We start from the raw sequence: 13289 nt of genomic DNA on the forward strand, positions 1-13289 counted from the left end.
TTCCCTTCTTAATGCGCACTGAAATCAGCTCAGCTGGTGGCTTTGTATATTAAAATCATTGAAATTTGGCAAATGGATAGATGCTGTTTCACAACGTAAATAATTGCCTGCATTATCTATGAGCCTTTCTTACACCGCCTGTTTTAGACCAGCCTGAAGCGCAGGCTGCTGTGCCTGCACCATGCGAGAAGCTGTCCATGGTACTGAAGTATGAAGGCTTTAATGGGCAGTGCTCCCCTTTAAGAGCAGTTTGGGGTCAAGGGCCGCAGGCAGTTTCATTTACACTCTTATAGGGGATGTTCCGATTAAAAGTCTCCAGAGTACCTTTCTAGCCTAGTTTTATTCCTTCTCCATCCCCTAGTACAGATCTTCCTACTTAAAGAGTAACTCCTTGGTTTTCCATCTGCATATATATATATTTTTTTTTGCCAAACATGACAAACTGTGTGCTGAATTTGCTTGATCCTGTAAATGACATCACCAGCAAAAATCCTTGCCTCCTTACAATATAAACTAGGCAAGCACTAAGTCGTTTAGGTTAGCCGCTCCTGAGCCTTGCTGTTCAGCTTCTATGCCAGGGGCAGACAAAATACAACTTGCAGGCCAGATGCAGCCCGCCAAGCAATTCCATCCAGCCCGTGGGGCCCCTCCATAAGCCCTGGCCCTTGCTGCCCCTACAAGCCGACTTGTCCCTGCAGGAGGTGCAGCTCTGGTTGCTAAGCAACCACCCCGGCCTGGCCTGGCCTGGCCTGCCCCAGCCCCAAGCCAGGGGACACTGGAGACAAGAAGCCTCTGCCCTGGCAGAGCTTGTGCCTAGTCGCCCTGAGGCTGTTCCCAGGCTCGCTGCCTGCGAGGGTGGGAATTCAGGTATGGCCCCACTGGACCAGGGACTCCCACTGGGGGGGAAAAGGGGTGGAAATGTGGGGAGCTCTGTGCTATGGGGTCAGGCTAGGCTGGCCCTGCACACTGCAGGAGCTGTGCACTATGGGGCTGGGTGGAGCTGGCCCTGCTTGCTGCCACCATGTGTGGCCAGGGACTTGGGCAGGAGTGCTATGGAGCTGGGGTGAGGCTGGCCCCACTTACTGCCACCACATGCAGCTCCAGGGACTCGTGCACTCCAGGGACTCTGAGGAATTCCCCCCACACACACACACCACCATACCCCCAACACACTTGCACACTCCCACAGCCCCCACCCCAACCACATACACCCCATCCACCATATTCACACCCAACCACACATAAGCACACACTCCCTAACCCCCCCCCCACACATATACCCTCTTATCCCCCACACACAATATACAAGACTAAGACAGTATTTTGAACTGTAATGCAATCACCTCTAGATACACTATGCAAACGCACATAAATCGGGACAAAAAGATTTTTTTAAATATAATTTTAAAAAAAATTAACATATAGTACAAGTTTTTTTGGTTTTGGTTTTGTTTTGTTTTTTTAAGTAAATGATTTGGGGGTTTTTTCCAGTTTCAAGATGGCAACCCTCTTCTCCCAAAAGGAGTGTATCTGGAGCAAAGTGAAGGCCTTCTGGTGGTAAAGGTCAGGGATTAAGGGTGGGACTTCCAGTCTTAAAATGGCAACCAGGGGGTGGGGCACCTGTCAAGGGGTGGAGCTACCCGGGCAGCCCTTGACAGCTCACCAGAACTCATTAAGTGGCCCTCCAGTCAAAATAATTGCCCACCCCTGCTCGATGCATCGAAAGGCCAAGGTTAGAGGCCTTTTGCCACTTGGGTGCTATTATAGATAGTATTTGTACAGTGATGCTTTAAAAGTCAACAAAGAATAGAGACCCCCTGTGCAAGGCACTCTACAAACCAGGTAATAATGATGTGCCAGCAATTGACACTCAGTTATAGCTTCTCACGGGTATTTTAGCTCCTTTATCCCAAGTTTTCTTTGTAAAACATAGCATTTTAGAAGTGTGGGGAGGATTTTAACCTTTAATGCATAATTTGAGATTTATGTAAAAATTGTGTGCCAGAGAGAGTGCCGTGCTTCAACACTTCAGATCTCTCCTCTGGCCCTGTGGACCCTTCAGGTTCTTACCTGTCATTCCAGTTGTTGAGCAGAGGACCTGAGAGTCACTGTATTAGCCTAACATGAGATGGCTAAAGGAAATCTGGAGTGACTTTCTATAGTACCCTTGATTGACTTTAATGGAATACATAGGGAGTTGTAGTCCTTGGGGGGTGTTTTTAGGTAGCCCTTGAAACTTGCATCTTTAGTTGCATCCGTATTTTTACATCTGTAGGTAGGAGCAAAAGGATAGACTTCATCTACCCACATGCAAGTAGGCTAGGCATTTTAACTGTCAGCTCTTCTCCCAGCTGACTCTGGCTGCAGTTAGTTGCAAGAAGAACATTTTTTTACCACAAATCTAGAAGCTAAGTTGAGGCCTAAGGATGTATTTTCAGATGCACAGTAGGCCTGTCTTCTTTTTTACCATCCTCAGAAAAAACAGCTGGACTGTGCTTCACATTGATCAAGTTGACCATCTAATGGGAAATGAAAGGGGGGGGATATTTTCAAAGGTCTTATCCTGCAAATATTCATGTGCAAACTTGTGCCTGCATCTACCCCTGGCTAGAGTTGGCAGGTGCAGGCATCCTCGCATTCTCTTTCTGTAACCTATACCTGTGTGTTAGCACTGCTGTTAGAATTAGCCCCTGCAGAATCCAGCCGTCAAATGCTGCTTCCTTAATGCTTAATGATACAGGAGTTCTTGGGAGAGAAATGGGCACACGTCTCAAGAGACCAAGAAGAATCTGGCCCTGCTGTTGGACAAGTTTGTTCAGAACAACTTTTATTTCTGCTGCAATGATCGGAAAGTTAGACCCACCCTGAAATTATTTACAGTTCATCCTGAAGGCGTAATTGTTACATGTGCAGTTGTTGGAGAATCAGGAGATTGGAACTGGAAGCAGAATAATGTTCTTCCTGGGTAGGTAAGGTCATTGAGGGAGGACAATGAAGTGTTTGTCCTTCTAAAGAGCAGTTAAAGAGGGATCTAGACAAGGCCCTAAATTTAGTTAGTAGTCCTCTGTTAAATGACTGAAACAGCGTATCAGTATAATGGGAAGTTCCCACCCCTGTTGTACCAGTCTCATTTAAAGCAAGCAAGCCAATCCTCTCCTCTTCTGTTTCAACAACACAAGGTTAGGCTACTGAGCCTTAGTACCTGCTAGTGGGTTCAGTCCTGCTGCAAGTGATCTGTATGGGTAGGCCTGACTGGATAAAAAAGTCGGGCCTGAGGCCCCAGTGTGGTTTCTAGTAGACTGTAAATGCTTGGGACCTTTTCTTCCCCTAAAGAAAACTTGTAAGATACAGGCATACAATGCTTATCCCCTCTCCACTTCGAACAGCATCAGTCAGAGGGAGGTATCAAATCAGTACATACGGATAAATTGATTTGGATACCAAAACATAATTTGGGATTGCCTGAATATTTATTGAGTTAAACTCTCAATCTGAACAGCAAGCAGATGTTTTCTGTAGCATTTGATTAAAAACTGTTAGGTTATAGGTAATAGCAACACAGATTCTGCTGTGGCCTAGTCAGGTATAGGATAGATAAGCCCTATGCAGAGCAGCAGCAAATAAAAGTAAAATGCCTGTTTGCTCAAGTACAGTCACAGGGGTGAGGTAAAAGGGTTGTTACTTTACAAGGACCTTCAAATTAACCAAAGCATGTTAATTGAAATCCTAGTCCTTTAATGAAGAGCATCCATGGGTTCCAAGAAGCATATGCATGAATTTTACAGCTGTTCAGGTCGAGGAGTTTTTTCTTCTGGTCTGTGAGTTGTTTACTGTACAGTTAAGTCCACGATCTCTGAATTATTCTGTGCAGAAGGGAGAAGGAAAAAAACCATTATAAGGCAGCTGTTTAAGAGCAAAAACATAGCAGATGTTCATTACATTAACCAGAGGCTCTACTTAGCTGTCATCACTTGGCAGCAAGTGGACATAAATAAATCAAAATCAAAGTGAAGCAAGAAGGGTAAGGAGGATAAAGAAGTGTGATGCTTTTCCGGGTGATTACACACTTCTGGCTTATTTAATTTCGTTGTGTAAAAATGTGGGACACTGTAATTCTATAAAGTGACTTTTGCCCCCCACTTTCTTTTGTATGTTAGTCTATTAGAACTTCTTGGGGACACAGGAATAAGAGGTATGGGTTGGTCAGGTAGGCATGTCTGGGTTAGTAGGACAGAACTACCCAGTTGCCACCATATGTTGGCCTTCTACTGGAAATACTATAGAAGATAATTTCTCAGACACTAATTGCCAGCCAAGAGAAGCAGAATTGCGTTTCAGGTTTTGGTACGCTGTTTTAAGAGAAGAAGGGTGCTGATGAGAACTCTGCTGCCAATGAAGTGAGAGAATACCCTGGGTGTCTTGAGGCCAGGGCAGCAGGTTGTGCTGTCTATGTGAACATGCTATAAAACTTGCTTCTCCAATTTATTCTAAGGACCTCAATACTAACTAATATATGCTGGCTTGTTTTGAAAGGCTGTCCTGGATTGCTGTGAACATCTGCTGGTTGCCCCAGAGATAAGACTTCATCAGTAGATGAAGAATTCCTTTTTAAATTAATTGAAGGACCCACTGTAAGAAATAGCTCTGAAGCCAGAACCTCATATGGGGAAAAACAAAGCCCAGGGGGCTTCCTTTTGCTAAAAGTGGAGGGTTATAGCTGGGTGCTGTAACTTAGCTTAAATTAAAGGAAATGTGAAGAACATTGTGTGTAATCAGTTCCCTAAGGAACAAAACTCCAGAGCTGTGCAGTGAGGAACTTAAACTTTAAAAGTAAACCAAGCCAAGCTGGTTGATTGGCTCTAAACAGGCAAAGAACTGGCATCTGGACCCAGGTGAGTTTGAGAGACTTTATTTTCTCACTTCTCTATAGTGCCTTCTTTGGATTGGCAGAGTTGACTTCTTCCCTGAACTAGGGAATAAGAGAGTTGGTCAATAGGTGTGTCTGGGTTGGTGTCCTGTTGACCTATTGAGAACTTTTGCATTAAATGAAGTTACTTTTGGAGCACATAGGCAGATCAACTGAACATCAGCCTCTAACAACTGCAGGCCAAGGGATGCAGATGCAATGTGACAGCAGGACGGGGGGAGAGATTCCTGCTTGCTCTGAGTAGGTTCTGCGAACAGCACAGTGCAAGCTTTACTTCTCCATTCTAACCCAAGGATCCTAAACATTTTATTTTAGTTGATTGGCCTGCTTAGAAAAAGCTGGACTGTGTTTCAACCAACATCTGGTTGCCTGGCTTCCAAGCATTTCCCCAGCCCCCTAACAGGCGTCAAGCTTTTTGGACTTGTTGAAGGAACCACCGTAAAAAAGGCAGTGCTTGAATGTAGGGCCCTGTCTCAGAGCTGTGGAGTCTTAGGACCCTGCCCTGCAAAAGTGGAGACTTGGGACCTAGCGTTCAGTGGTATGCTCCCTGAGAGGCCACTTGGTGCCCTGCAGCTCTCTGATCTCTGCTTACAAAGGCATTGTTTAAAGTCAGTGTCTGTCTGCATGGCTGACCTTTCCAAACAAAAAACAGTCTTCAAATTGACTTTTAGATGCCTCAGTAAGTGACCTGACTTTTGAGAGGGAGCTTTGAGCTCTTCACTCCCATAGAATTCAGGAGTTGTTTTGGGCTGAGACAAAGGCTGGAACACCACTGGTTTGTACAGAAACTGATCTTCAGTATGGAGCACTGCCCAAAGCTCAGCAGCTGGAGACCCATACTCACCAGAACCAGATGGGGTGTGGGGTGAGTTATTTACAGTTTCATGAGCTTGGCCAAGGTGCTGGTAAAGTCATCTAGCTGATCACTGGTGGCATCCTGAGGCCTGCATAACAGGAGAGGATGGGAAGGGCATAATATATATTCCCCCACCCACGTTTCTCTCAAGAGAATTGAAGAACAAAGAAAAATCCACAGGGGGTGGCTTTAGTACTTCATCTGCTGCTGGCAGGCTCTGGGCAAGCTCCCAGTCATGTAGCTATGATGGGCTTGTCCCTGGTGGGGAAGATGTGAGCTTTGCTGCCTGGTAGGTAGGAACTTTGCTTTCATCTTCAGCATACTTGAAGGATTGGACATAGCCACATGGTCCCACCTTCATAAGCCAACAGGAACAAAAAAGCTTTTCCTGCTCCCACTGAAGTATAGAGCCAAAGCTCCTGAAGCCTGCAATGAGGTTAGGATCATAGAGGCCTTCATTCCCAGGTAGAGTTCTCTACTTACCTTTGATTCTGTAGAATGGCTCCCAAGAAATTCCTTAATACCATCTGCTGGTGATAGCGGCTGTCCATCAAGATACTGTCAGACTGGCGCCTGGTCAAGAATTCGTGCACCCCTTCCCCTGAGCTGCCTTCACTGCTTCAGGGAAGAAGGAAACAGAAATGGGCAGTTAGTTCCACAAGCAGGTCTTTCAACTACTTTCTGTAAGGAGAAGAGATCTGTGGTGCAAGGGGGTTCTGATAAGAGAGGTTGATTCAGGGTCTTCCAGGCTCTTGGGTAAGAACAGGGATGTCCCAGAGGGACATCGTTGCTGAGCTGCAGTTGTAAAATGTCTTCCGTCTGGTTTACCAGCGCTGGATGTTGTCCAAGCCGTGGGAGCAGCAAAGTGGATGCTGTTTTCCTCCTGTTCCAAAGTAGTGTGGGAACTAGCTATGTTATTTCCGCCCCAGTGAGTGATATCAATTACTTGGCTTTCCACAAAGGTTCTAGTTGGTTACGAACATGGTAGCAGAGATCTAGGAGAAGTCTGTCGTTGAAAGGCTGGGAAGGCAGAGGTTAAATAGCATGCCCAGGGAGAAGAACTGTGATGGCAGAAATCCTACAAAATGGAGATGCAGGACTCCCACAAGACAAAGCAAGCTGGGGGACTGATGGAGGAGTGAGAACTGAGTTGAGAACCTGGCTAGGAGGGGATGGTTCCACTGGGCCCGGAAGGAAAGCTGTTTTACAGAAGAGGCTGCCCAATGCCCAACCCACTTACCCAGGGGAGCAGCAAAGGTTGGCTTACCCCAGCCGCTTGCCTATAATGGTCTGTAAGAACTTGCGGGCAGAGATTTGCCCCAGGAATTTCCGGTAGTTGTCAGTGAATATGGCATCTGCGTGTCGCTGCATCCTGCAGAGGGGACACACAAGAGAACTGTAAATCTCTCTTGGAAAGTTGACCTTTCAGGAAAAGAGGACTTTTGAGAAGTGCTGCAGAGCACCTGACTCAAGTGCTGCTGAGATCTGACCTCCTGGAGGGGCAAGTGCCCATTACACAATCTCCCCAAGGTCTGGGCACTGCTAGGTCAGAAAATGTATTGCTCTTGATGTAAAAATGCATGATAAGGAGACAGCGGGAAAAATACTACCAGCCCAATCAGCATCCATACAGCAGAACACAACATGGTAAAAGGATTGCAAAACTTGAGTGGGGAGAGGTTGGAGGGAGAATGGATGTTAGGGAGGGTGAATGGAGGGGCCCTGGCTCATTGCTACCAGCTGAGGGAAGCCACTTGCTGAAATGTTGACTGGAAAATTTGTGGCCAGCCCTGGAAATGAGCTTTTTCTACAAAACATCCCTTGGCTCCTGAGTCCTCTTGCTGTTTCTGTTTGGGCTTCGCTGCAGGAAGAATTTAACCGGGGCTCTTTCCATTGTGAGCTGGGGCTTGAGAGTGAGGCACCCACCTTTTTTCAGCAGGATCAGTAAGAAAACTCTCCTCTTCCTGCTCTTCAGCAGAGAGGTTGTGGCTCTGCATTGGGCCGCTGTCCCGGAGCTGAAAGCTCACCATCTTGCCAGCAATGGGCCCTGGGTTGTATCTGTAAAAGCCAACGCAGCACTGAGCATGTTTAAACTGCAGCCCTGCTCACCTTCTCTGTACCACTGAGATGCTTGACGGAGAGAACCACCAGCCCCCTCAAACGGCACTTGCTGATTTAATCTCTGTGTCTTATCCTCTATTCTTCCCTGTCTCATGGGTAATGCACAGGCCTTGCCCATTGCTTTACTCCACATGTTAGCAACTGCCTGGATGTCACCACTGCACTAGACATCAGGTCCCAGATGTCTCTTTTCTATGAGCTGCCAATATACCCAGGACAAATATGAGTGATCTGGTTTTCACTATGTCAGAAAGGAAAAGCTAAGCTAAAGGATTTTCCCTGCAGTGGGGTGAATTTGGTGGCCTCAGATTCCAGCTGCACCCAGCATTGTGCATTCACCAATTTGTGAAGGTGACAGAGAAATTCAGACAAGAGGCTGGGTGCGAACTCTTCAGTTCATACACCAGAGTGCCTACAGCCTTCACTTTAATGCAAGGAACCAATAATAGAATATGCAAAGGAGGAGAATTTGTATTCTCTACTGAATCCTGGCCAGAACTTGTGGCACTGCTCATTAAGATTGTCTGACACTTGCAGTGACAAGACCTTGCTTTCCATTGCTTATAACTTGGCTGAAATTTTGTATGGTAGATGTCTGCCTGAAGCTAATTTTTTTTTTAATTCCAGTCAAAGGGGTTCAGCCCTACCCAAAATAGAAGTTTGAGGGAGATGCATTTGGTTTTATCCTTGCTGAAGAAAACCTTTTTTGAGACCTTCATTTTTGAGATGCTCAAGTGCCTCCATGCTTTGGTCTGGTTGGAGTGGTGTTGTAGGCATAATGGTCCAGAACGTGTGAGAGAAGGGAGGGGGATTTGGTTGATATCTTAGTAAGGAGATCACTGAAAAAACCCTTTGCTTTTTCCATGCATTGGAGCAGGGGCTGGGAATTTGTCAGCAGTTTTGACAGGAAAGTTTTCTCCAGTCTGTGATGGATTTTCTGGTCAGGATAAGGGAGCCCTAGCACAGCACAGCCAACATCCCAGGGCTGGGAGCACTCTAGGATCTGGATGGCCCAGGCTCAGCTCCTCACTCTGCCTGACACAGACAACTCTGCATCCCAGGTGAGTGCCCTCTTGCTGAGATATCGAGTCAGTCTCCCCTGCTGGAACAGTCTCACTCTGCACAAGTAATTAAATGGGCCTTAGACCAGAGACAAGCATTCATTCCAATGGACAGGCCCATGAGAGCTAAATTAAGATTGCCCCAGCAACCTAACTTCTGGCATGAGCTAACTTTAGAGTGCTTGACCATGCAAACTTAACTGTCCTGTTAACGTTTTTTGTGTGCTGTGTTGCCAGAGGCTGGAGTAGAGGTTTTGGAGAATTGCTATCAAGCTACGAGAGCCAGTCTGCTGTAGGCCACTCATTCAAACCCTGCCCAGTTTGGCAGCAACCAAGTTATTGCTATATGATGGTAACTCAGCCCACGTGTGGGGGGTGGATGGATGGATATTACTTCTCTGTGAATCCATCTGCATTTCTGTACTGCACCAAACCCTGTGGTATCTAAGCCCTCTAATGACTGTCCTCAGAATCATCTCCCTTTGGTCATATTGGAGAGAACTGGCTGGACCATGGAGCCTGACCTCCCCACCATCACCAACAGGGCTAGCTGAGGCTGCTACAAGGCACATGACTAAGCTAGCTTGTGCTCGAACCTGCTGTGTGAATATACAAGCTGCTGGCCCAGTTATCACCAGTCCTTATCTCCAGGAATACCTTAAAGTGCCCTTTGTTTGAATCTGACCTTCCCCTCAGCTGCCTAATGTACTTGCCTTTATGTCAGACTGGGATACATTAATAATAGCGGCAAGGACAGTGCACTATTGCAAGCAGCTACACCCCATCCTAACTGCACCCACCAGCCCAGCTAGGCAGTTGTGTGGGCTGACAAATGCTGGCATGGGGGCCCGGTCAGGCTCCATCAATAGCCATGCACCTAGCGTGAGCAGAAGATCTAGACTAAAACAGGAGAATATCATGAGATAACCAAGGAGATAAACAGCTGCTTGCGGAGAAGCGACAGCATCGTGAGCTTTCCTCCCAGCCAGAGGGATGAGGAGGAGGAAAAGCTCGTCCTCACTGAAGCAGAAAATGATATTTTTTTAAAAAAGATGATTTGGCACAACCTGCAGTGTCTAGGCAGAAGCTGCTGCAAGCTGGAATGGTGGGGAGGGGCTGCAGGTCAGGACAGAGGTGACGTGACAGTTCTGTGTGGGAGGCAGTCCAGACTGAAGGAGCATGAGGGGATGTGGGTTAGGGCTAGGGTGAGCTGGCAGAGCTATAGATCTGGGGCAGGGATCAAGGCAAAAATGGCAGGGGACACTCTGGGTCCAGAGGGGTAGTATGGGTCCCTGGACTGAAATAGCAGAGGGTGCTCCCAAGCAGGGCTGAGATTAATTGATGGTGTTTGGGGCAGAGGGCATTTCCTGTTAGGACTGAAATGCACTGATAGCACTTAGGGGAGGTTGACATAGCATCACGGTTGCTACCAGCTGGCACTGTAATATCTTGTCAGAGCAGTGGAGGGAAGCCTGAAAAGTGATGGCCCCACTACAGATGTGTCTGTGCCCCATGTGAGTGTGCCACATCTTGCCTATATGTATGTGACCAGGCTACAACTTGCAGCAGACCTGAGTAGTTCGGAGTGGGGTGAGTGTGCTCCAGAGCACTGTACTCCACTCCCCTTCCCCACTCCATGCGCCGGAGTCCTCTCTATGGCCTAATGTGCACACCCAGATGCATAGTAGCGGGTCGGGGGCTTACATCTCAGTGATGCCCTCAGGCTAACCCAGGAGGCTGGATAGATGCACCCTGCATGCCCAGATGTGAAGCTATGAGGAAAATATCCAGGGTAGGCAGAAAATCGAGGAGACCAGAGCGTACCTGAGAGCTGGATAGAGAGGAGAAGAGATGGAGCACATGACTAAGTGGAGGAATAGGAGGAGGATGGCCTTGTCCAGCATCATTCACCCTTCTGGAGCAACCTGAAAGAGAGTAGTGTGAGCCAGTGATGGGAATGCAGAGACGGACTCCTGCCCTCCTGTCAGGGAGCTGGGAGAAGGCTTCCTGACTATGCAGAAGGACTCTTAGCCACATCTTTCTCTGCTTGGTCAGTTTTAGATCCATCCTCTCTGGATCGTAGGCACCAATAGTACAGAAACAAGTCCCTGTACACACCAGAATGATGTTACTTAACATGCACTACCCAGAACGCAGCAGCAGCCTTGCACGGAAATACCCTGGCATTGCACAGTGCTTCTCATGTACGTCTTTATTTATTGCTTCCCAGACCTCCTACCCGATACCTGCACCCTGCAGCTGGGTGCCTCCCCTGCTTCAGTGACCATCTTCCAACTTCATGGGTCCTTTTCTGGGGAATGCCAGGGGTGTTACACATGCAGCCCCTGAATCCTTGCATCCTTGTCTGTGAGCGAGCTGACTTTCAGAATGTATATGTTGAGACACCAGACAAGGGCTCCCCTGGGCACTGGATGGCCTCTGTCCCCCTCATTTGGTAAAATCCCAAATAAATGCCCTTTGTTGAGGTGTGATCACAGCCAGAGCCCTGCTTAGGGGATTAGCACCTGCAGCCCAAAGAGCTTTCAGTTTCACTGCCACAGATCTCTGGGGGCAAGGCAGCTGAGAGCAAGGTGGGATTGTCAAAATGGAGTAGCTGAGAATGAAGAAAGCTCTGACAAAGGACAGGGAGGATATTGGCTCTGGGGAACGGGACTGTTCCCAACAGAAAAAATTGGGAAAGTGGCAAGTAGGACCAGATGGGGTGACAGATGAGGCAGGAGCAGGCTGCAGTGGGAGTGAGACGGGCCCATTCCCTTCTCTGCACTGACCAGTGCAGCTTCACAGTGCAATGTGTATTTTACCAACCCAGGTACAGCATTACCTAGAGCTCCCCTCAGCCTCCTCTGCACTGCCCCACAACAACTTGCAGCACCTGTATTGTCCCAGCTGATGACTTCTGCAAAATTATACAAGAATCTTGCAAAATCAGGGAGAGCACCCAGGTCTTCAAGCCCTGGGCTATATGCATGAGGGCATCTTTTCAGTGACAGAAGGAATTAAAATGGCAGGAGGCTGGCAAAGATGGAAGAAGCAACTAACTTCCCTTGCAAATAACATGAATGGGAGGTGAAAATGAAGCATTTGGTACAAAAGGACCTTGGAGATGAGAGAAGGGGTAGCTCAGAGTCAGCAGAGACTTGTGTTAATATGATCCAGTCCCAGCAGGTCTGTACTGCCGTATCTGACAAGAACAGGCAGGTTTGCCCATCTCCACTGACGGGGTATTGCTGCTGTTGTTGGTGTTGATGGAGTGCCATCGAGCATATGGCACTGTACAAACGCTGTCCCTGCGCCAAGGTGCTTGGCACTGAAACCAAACAACACAGCGACAGATTCAGGTGGGTCTGGACAGACAAGAGCCCCTCTGCTTGGTGGATTATATCAGGGAAAAAGCACTTCAGTTTACAGAGCTAGGAGAAGGAGGTTGTTAGGGGCAAAAGGAATTGTAAAATATCCCAGGGGTGACTCTGATTTCACCTCCAGTAAATGAATGGCAAAATCTCACCCAGCTTCCAGGGCTGTATGTCCAGCCAGTGACTGATGGGATAGCACCAGTTGCCACCAGTGTGTCCTTGGTCTGGTGTCTTGCTTCCTAGCATGCGACTGCTCATATTTGAAGCCTGCAGTCTGGGCCGGCCATTGGCAGCATCTTCACCTGTTCTAGCTGGGAAGTGGCTTGTCTGACTTGAGAGCAGCGCTGACTCTTGGTCAGTGGTGGAGGGGAATCTGCCCTAAGAACTATGCCTCTTTATAAACCATCCTTACGCGAGGCCCCTTTGGGGCAAGGCTACAAGGCATATGGTTTTAGGTTTAAAATGCTAATTGCTGGGGATGGATGTGCCCCCCGGGTACCTCAGTGATGGGTTCCTAATCATGTCCATCAGCTTTGGATAAAGAGCTGCAGGTGAGCTCCTGAACCCCAAGGCAGTGCTGGCAGGTCACAGCCCCGCAGGCTGGGGAAAATACCAAACAGCCATCAGAACAGAAGAGTGGGCTAGTGTTGAGGTAGCACTGATGTAAACAGAGAGAGAGCCCACTATCACTCCCTTTCCTATCCCCCTTCCTTCCCCGTTTCCCCTCGGTAAGATTTCCTATGCTCTATTGCCTGTTCTCAACTTTCTTCCGAAGCTGGCTCCATTCTGCACTGGAGTTGTCCTGAGATGAGTTTTAGTCAGTTTTAGATCCATCTAAAACTGGGTTTAGATCCCTTCTGAAATGGTTGATTTTTCCCTACCAAGAATTTCATGAAGCTTCCACCCTCCTGATTCCTTTATCTATTGTTGCCTCCTGGTTTTCCCTTTTT

General features: G+C 47.7%; 1 protein-coding gene across 1 annotated transcript; it reads right to left on the reverse strand.

The window, feature by feature from the left end:
• Positions 1 to 5602: 5602 nt before the first annotated feature.
• On the reverse strand, positions 5603 to 13289 carry GHRH (growth hormone releasing hormone). The gene is made up of 5 exons (XM_025191298.1): positions 10790 to 13289; positions 7710 to 7841; positions 7051 to 7155; positions 6267 to 6401; positions 5603 to 5871 (listed from the first exon to the last, which is right to left on the reverse strand). Exons 1-5 carry the CDS (start codon positions 10870 to 10872, stop codon positions 5802 to 5804), a joined length of 525 nt encoding a protein of 174 aa, XP_025047083.1. The 5' UTR covers positions 10873 to 13289; the 3' UTR covers positions 5603 to 5801.

The sequence above is a fragment of the Alligator sinensis genome, unplaced genomic scaffold (genome assembly GCF_000455745.1).
Source record: "Alligator sinensis unplaced genomic scaffold, ASM45574v1 scaffold76_1, whole genome shotgun sequence".
Classification (NCBI taxonomy): Eukaryota; Metazoa; Chordata; order Crocodylia; family Alligatoridae; genus Alligator; species Alligator sinensis.

What these genes read in the sequence shown, in the direction of transcription:
- GHRH (XM_025191298.1), bottom strand. Translation starts at nt 10,872, where the DNA reads ATGATGCTGGACAAGGCCATCCTCCTCCTATTCCTCCACTTAGTCATG. An exon ending in ACTGATCCTGCTGAAAAAAG is followed by an intron (nt 7,156 to 7,709) that starts GTGGGTGCCTCA and finishes TCCCCTCTGCAG; the next exon opens with GATGCAGCGACACGCAGATG. An exon ending in GCCATTCTACAGAATCAAAG is followed by an intron (nt 5,872 to 6,266) that starts GTAAGTAGAGAA and finishes CCTGTTATGCAG; the next exon opens with GCCTCAGGATGCCACCAGTG.